The 7,634-nt window shown below is 33.8% G+C and overlaps 1 protein-coding gene across 2 annotated transcripts in view; it reads right to left on the bottom strand.

Annotated features, from left to right (window-relative positions):
- Positions 1–7,634, bottom strand: part of RAB3GAP1 (RAB3 GTPase activating protein catalytic subunit 1) — a 95,617-nt gene that overhangs the window by 8,805 nt on the left and 79,178 nt on the right. For both annotated transcript variants that reach the window (XM_004375087.2, XM_023730196.1), the window contains 4 exons: positions 6,866–7,093; positions 477–573; positions 276–379; positions 27–142 (listed from right to left, as the gene is read on the bottom strand). In XM_004375087.2, the coding sequence (XP_004375144.1) occupies positions 27–142; positions 276–379; positions 477–573; positions 6,866–7,093 (545 nt within the window). The remainder of the gene's footprint in view (positions 1–26; positions 143–275; positions 380–476; positions 574–6,865; positions 7,094–7,634) is intronic.

The following is a 7,634-nucleotide window of genomic DNA, read 5'->3' as shown; positions in this document are numbered from 1 at the left end:
TCCTTCTGTTAGCCGAGCAGCAATACCTTTCCAAATCTTCCCTTTCCTCCTCTTGTTCACATTTCTCAGTTCCAAACTTGGCTTTCAGTGATCGGGCTCTAGCAATTGTAGCTTCCACAATAGTAATCTGAAGGATGATTTCCTAACAGTGAAAAGAAGAGACATACATTGGAAGACAGCAAAAAGCAAAGTGTTTAAAAAATATATATCTTTAAAATAATTATTGCCAAGTAGGGAGAACACTTGGCAAGATTCTGACACTACATCAAACTTACTTCCAACTTCTTGTCTTCTGGATTGGGGAAGTGCAAAACTTTACTGGAATGGGATATTATCTGCTTTATAATCTTCTTAACTGAAGAAATGTTCTCCAGACTTTCTATTTTTGAAAAGATTACAGTCATCATTAAATAAGTTAGGCAAAATATACTTTCATTTTGAAAATGAACTAATGACTAATCAAATAAGACATTTACCTTCTTCTTTTACCTTGAGAACAGCTGCATGAATTACACAAGGTAACAGGTGCCGAGCAAGGTCTGCAGGTTTCTGGACTGCCAGGTAGTGCAGTACCTGAAGGAGGTATGATTACATAAAAGATCAACGTAGTTGTCGAAGGATGAAGCAGCCATTTATCTGAGTACAAAATCCTCTGGACCACTGAACTTACATCTCTAATATGCGAGCAGAAGAGTTCTCCTTTCTACTTAGCACCTACCGCTACCCATCCAAGAAGTAGCTCCTATTCCCAAAGGTAAGAATAACGTTGCTGAAAGCAACAAGGAACTTCTATCACTAAAAAGGATGAATATTCTCCTAATGTTTTTTCTGCTTATATATATAATACATGCAAAACAGGAAAATACAAGAAAATAAAAACCATCTGCAAATTACATCACCTAGTGATAGTAACTGTTAACGGTGTATTTTCATTCCAGGATTTTTTTAAGATTTGGAGTACACAATATATTAAGTGTATTAATATCAAGTACGTAAAATGATGTTTTATAATCTGTTTTTCTCACTCAATATTTCTAAACATTGCTAATAACCTACCACTAATTTTTTTCGGTTTTAGTTATTGTTTATTGTTCTTTTTCCAAAATGGAAATTGTTTTATTATTTTTCTGAATATAAATATATACAGATGTACAAATGTAAAAATTCTCCTGAAATCTTATTTTCCAAGGAACAATACTTTTTGTGTTTATCCTCTTGTTTCTGCACTCATTTAAACATGGAAATATAGACACATATGTAACTTCTTAACAAAAATGCACTATATATACTGTTTTATAACTTGCTTTTGTTCACTTACTGACTTTTAGTGGATTTTTATTGTTTGGCTTTGGAGGGTTTTATGGGATTAAAACTTTTTTAAAATTAGGAATTATACATACCACAGTATTTATAAGTAATCTAAAGAAAACATGAATTACACATACCGCAATATTTATATAGTCTAAAACAGCATGAACACTAACCACCCAACTTCAGCAACAGTACTTTCAAGCACCTCTGTGTGCTCTACATGATCAAGTCTCCCTCCCTCACCCCAGAAGTAACGACTAATCATTCTTTTTGTTTTTCTTTAGTTTTCTCACATAGGTATTAGTTAGTTTTGCCCCTTACAGAAATGGAATCATCCTGTTCATAGCTCTCAGTGACTTCTTGTATTGATCCAGCACTACGTTTCTGACATTTACATATGTTGATACATGCTATAGATTATTTATTTTTACTACTGTATTAAAATGCTCCCCCACTGATGATGGACTTTTGTGGTTTTCTCCAATTTTTGGCTATTACAAATAGTGCTCCTATTAACATTATTAGCAAGTTGCTAAGGAGCCCTGGTGGCGCAGTGGTTAAGCACTCAGCTGCTAACCAAGAGGTCGGCAGTTCAAACCCACTAGCTACTCCTTGGAAGAAAGATGTGGCAGTCAGCTTCTATAAAGATTTACAGCTTTGGAAACCCTCTGGTGCAGTTTTGCTCTATCCTATGGGGTTGCTATGAGTCAGAGTTGACTTGACAGTAGTGGGTTTTTTTTTTTTGGGGGGGGGGTTGGGTATATGTCTCCTGGTGCACACGTAGAAAAGTTTCTCTGAGGTATATACCTAACATGGAATTAGGATATGTACATGTAATGCCGAATTATTTTACAAAGTGTTTCAACAAACTTACTCTTCCAAGTTTTTAAAAAATTATTTGAAAATAATTTCAAACTCACAGAAAAACAAGTTTGCAAGAATCGTACAAAATACTTGTATACCCTTTACCCAGATTCACTCATCTGTGTGTACACACACACACTTTTTTTTCTGCATAAGTTGACAGTAAGCTGCATACATCATGCCTCTTTATCCCCCAAATATCTCACTGTGTACTGTCTAAAAGTAAGAATGTACACTTACACTTTCTTAAAGTAAATTTAACACTGATAAAATACTTTTAATCTAACCTGTCATTACAATTTTGTAAAATAACTTAATAATGCCTTTTATTACCTTTTCGCCACATCAGTACAGGATCTGTAGGATCCAGTCAAGGATTATGTGTATTCCCGTTAGCTATCATACTTCTACAATCTAAGTTAACCTGAAACAGTTTCTCAGTCTGTCTTTTATAACCCTCTCTTTTAACTCAAGTCCATACTCTATTCAGATTTCCTTAGTTTTTTTTAAAATGAGATATAATTCACATAGTCTAAAATTCACCATTTTAAAGTACATTTCAGTGATTTTTGGCGTATTTACTATCATCACTGTTTAATTCCAGAACATTTACATGACCTCAAAAAGAAACTCATTAGCACTCACTACCCATTTCCTCTGGCTCCTCCAGTCCTAGGCTTGTATGTTTAATTTTTCCATGTGAACTTTAGTGCCAACTTGTCTGGCTCCATAATAAAGCTTGTTGTTATTTTCATCAGGATTGCACTAGATCTATAAGTCAATTTAGAGAGTGTTGATCCTGATGATGTTGAGCATTCTAACCAAGAACAAGGGATACTTTTCCATTTGTTCAATTATTTTTGTGTTTTTCAGGAGTGCTTTGTTTTCTTCACTCAGCTCTGAAACATTTCTTGTTAAGTTTATTCCTAAGTATTTCACTCCCCCCTTATAACTCTTATAATGAAGAAAAAAATGTCATTTACATTTTCTGACTCATTATTTGTGTATATGAATGCTACTGATTACTGTATATTAATTTTATATCCTGCTACTTTGCTAAATTCTTTAGTGTGAATTAGTTCTGTCATTAATTCTGTAGGTTTTTCCAGGTATACTATAACATTATCTGCAAACAGAGAGTTTTATTTCTTCTTTTCACTTCCTGTGTCTCTGTTTTCTCTTGGTTAATTATTGGTTAATACCTCCAGAATAATGTTAAAAGACATTGGAAATAGCATGTATCCTAATTTCCCCTTTAAGTAAGGCTAGCTTTAGGACTGAGGTCTGCATATTTTTTATCATGTTATAGAAGTGGTCACTCATTCCTAGTTTCTCAAGAGTTTTTTTTTTTTTTTTAAATTAGGAATGAGTGTTAAACTTTATCAAAGACATTTTCAGCCTATATGGAGATAATCAGATGTATTAATTAGTGAATTATATCAACAGATTTCCAAATAATCATCCTTGTACTTTGTGATGGTGTATTATTTTCCTAAAGTGGTAGCAGGGTATTACTGGTCTGTAATTTTTTGGGGTATGCTATCTTTATCGGGTTTAGGTACCAATGTTATACTTGCTTCAGAAAAAGAACTTGGAAATTTTCCTACAATTTCTATGCTTTGAAATGTTTTTTGTAGCATTGGGACTATCTGGTTTTTTGACATTTAGTAGAAATCCTCCGTGAAACCATCTTGGCCTGGTGCTTTTTTATGGGGTAGTTCCTCGATAACTTTTTCTATTTCTTCTATGGAAACTGGTTTACACCTTCTGTCTTTATTGGGGTCAGTAATTTTTTTCCTTAAACTTCCCATCTCCCTCTCCTCCCAGGCCATGGCCACTAATCTTTTGTCCTGGTGGATTTGCCTATTCTAGGTATTTCATATAAGTAGGATCATACAATATTTGTTCTTTTGTGTCTAACTTATTTCACTCAGCATAATGATTTCAAGGTTCATCCATGTGGTAGCATGTATGAGAACTTCATCTCTCTTTATGGCAGAATAATATCCTATTGTGCGCATATACTGTTGTTGCTGTTAGGTGCCATCGAGTCAGCTCCAACACATAGAGACCCTATGTACAACAGAACAAAACACTGTCCAGTCGTGCACCATCCTCATAATTGTTGCTAAGTCTGAGCCCACTGTTGCAGCCACTTTGTCAATCCATCTTATTGAGGGTCTTCCTCTTTTTCGCTGACCCTCTACTTTACCAAGCATGATGTCCTTCTCCAGGGACTAGTTCCTTCTGACAACATGTTCAAAGTGCATGAGATGAAGTCTCGCCATCTTTGCTTCTAAGGAACATTCCGGCTATACTTCTTCCAAGATAGATTTGTTCATTCTTCAGGTGTATGCTACATTTTGTTTATCCATTCATCCATTGATGGTCAAGTGTTTTGTCTCCACCTTTTGTGAATAATATTGCAATGAACATTGGGGTACACCTATCTGTTGGAGTCACTGCTTTCAATTACTCTGGGTATATACCTAGGAGTGGAATTGGTGGGGGTCACCATGAGTCAGGGACTGACTCAAAGGCAGCTAACAACAACAACAGTAATTCTATGCTTAACTTTCTGAGGAACTGCCCAACTGTTTTCCATAGTGGCTGCAACATTTTACATTCTCAACAGCAATGTATGAGTCTTCTAATTTCCCCATAATCTTGCCAACTGGGGTCAGTTTTGGTACACTCTATTTTCCTAAGAAACTATCCATTTCATCTTGGTTTTCAAATTTATTTCCACAGAAATATAAATGGTAGTTTTTTAACAATACTTATTTGCCTCTTGTCATTTGTTTTGTATATGCATGCTTTCCCCTTTTTATTCTTGGCTAAAGGTCTAATGGTTTATCTATTTTGTTGATTTTTTTTAAAAAAGAACCAGATTGACTATTTTGATCTATTTCTGTGTTCTCTACCTCATTATTTTCTGCTTTTATCTTTACTATTTCCTTTTGTTTTCCTTTTTCTATCTAGGCTTATGGGTTAAGAATTTAATTCACTTATTTTCATTCTTTTGTTTTTACTGATATACATGCTTAGGGCTATAAATTTTCCTTTGATCACTTCCCTAAAAATATCCTATAAGTTCTGTATGCAGTGTTTTCATTATTATTTTTCAAAAGTTCCATCATTTCTCTTCATATTTTTCCTTTCACTCAAGAGTTGTTTAACAGAAGGTTTTTTTAAATTTGCAGGTCTCTTTTTGGTTTGTTTCAATTTTTTAATTTCTAGTTTACTGCACAGAAATTAGAGTACTAGTTGTAATAGCTTTCTTTATGCCACAATATATCAATTTTTGTGAACGTTCCATGTACGTTTAAAAAGAAGGTACATTCTCTATTATCCAGGTATAGTGTTCAATATATATCTAAAAGATTCACCTTACTGGTTATCTTGTTTACATCTTTCCTATTTTTTGTCCCCTTACTGTGTTGTACTGAGAGTAAGGTATTAAACGTCCTGTTGTTAGTGTGTTTCGATCTATTCCTCCTTGCATCTGCAGTGGTATCTGCCTTATACACATGGTTACTGTAATATCTAACACATAGACATTCAAAATTGTTATATCCTCATTGTGAAATATAACTTTTAGATTATAAAGCATGCTTTCTTCTCTCATTTAATGACTTTTTGCTTTAATTCTACTTTGGTATCCTGAGTGCAAGCCCTGCTTTCTTATAGTTTCCATTTGCCTGGTAAATCTTTGTCCATCCTTTAATTTGCAGCCTTTCTGAATTATTGAATTTTAGGTGTGTCTCTTGTTTATAGCAGACAGTTTGGATTTATATAACTATTCTTATATTTTAATTTTTCTGTGTGTTATGTAGTTTTTATTATGCTTGTTTCTCTATTTGGTGTGTCTGCTTTTTTATTCTAGTAGCTATCTTTGCATTAATATCTTTTATGGTGTCCTAATTCCCTTTATCTGTAACTGTTTTACTATCTGGTCTGATAATTTTAAATGGTATAAGGGAGAGAAAAAGGAGAATGTAGACTAAGATCATTAACTATCTGGGGTGACTGTATACTTCATCTGTATTCTGTGTATCCCTTGGTTCTTTTTCTTTAGTAATGCTGAAGGTATAGGTCTGGGTATTTGTGGATTTATTTGTTATACTTGTTGATTTTATGGGTTTTCTTGGGGTGAAGGGAGATGGGAGTGTATGTGGGGCAATTTAATATCAGAAGGCTTCCATTATTCTTCACACTACCAAATGGTTTTTTTTAATAGTTGCATAGTAGTCCATTGAATGGATGTACCATAATTTATTGAGCAAAGCCTCTATTTTTGTAAACTTTAGTTGTCTCTACTTTTTCACTATAGAACTTTGTTGAACATTCTTGTACATACGTCTTTGCATATTTCTCATGATTTCATTAATAAAATTGGGGTAGCAAAACTGCTAGGTCAAAGGACATTCCCATTTTTAAGGCTTTTAACATACACTCTGAGACAGTCCAGTGTAAGTATTTTATATAAAATACACCTGTCAAATTCTTTGGTCTATTTGTACCTACGTTAAAAATATTACATGTGGAAGGTAGATATAGAAAAGGCTCACTGGATTTCAATGTTCTGCTTCTCAAGTATGTCCAAAGCTCTCATGTCTATGACACTGAGTTTTTAAAATGCCAAAATATTAATTTGCATTCTAGTATTAGAGATCCAAACCCCAATTACCTTTTCTGCTTCCCGTGTATCATCAAAGAGTCTCCTCTGTCTTCTAGCAGGAATTGGCTTAGCTGTTTCCCAGGCCTCTACCCACATATTGCTTGGAATCTTCATTCGGGCACTCAGTTCTCCTTTCAAGACCACATTGCCCTTTTCATCAATCACCTCCTCTTCAATATAGTCCCGGGGAGAATACCACCTCACAAAATCTTCCAGGAAACAACCTGGGTTAGCTGCCTAGAAGAAGGCAAAAAAAAAAAAAAAAAAAACAAACAAAAAAAAACTGCAGAATCAAATAAAAATCAGTGGTTACTGACAAACCTATATTTATGAAATCATACTTTCACAGGTATCTAGTATTTACAATCTAATATGTAAAATAAGTTTCGGTGTTTCCTTTAAAACAAGTCAGATGTTGAAATACCAAAAACATTTTATTTTTATTATCTTGGTTACGTAGGGAAAAAAAACCATTTTCATGTGATGAATTTGGAAATAAAAACTTGATGTAAAGTGAAAATAAGTTTCTTAAACAGATTATAAAGTTACACAATTTAGTTTTAAAGTTATACTGTAATAACTACTCAATACTTAGAAAAGTGTCAAATAAGCTCAAGTCAAGTAAATTAAATAATACACAACATGACTGGAGTAACAACACAATGATGGAAAGGTTCTGCTCTTTTTCCTCAGTAAATCAATACTGGTACTACAGTAAGTATGGGCTAACTTCAAAAATGTTCTATTTAGCCATCCGATTCTTTTTTTTTTTTTTTTT

This window comes from Trichechus manatus, unplaced genomic scaffold (assembly GCF_000243295.1).
Source record: "Trichechus manatus latirostris isolate Lorelei unplaced genomic scaffold, TriManLat1.0 scaffold00033, whole genome shotgun sequence".
NCBI classification, from domain to species: domain Eukaryota; kingdom Metazoa; phylum Chordata; class Mammalia; order Sirenia; family Trichechidae; genus Trichechus; species Trichechus manatus.
Note: the sequence above shows the minus strand (reverse complement) of the source record. Positions and strands in the feature narration are given on the sequence as shown.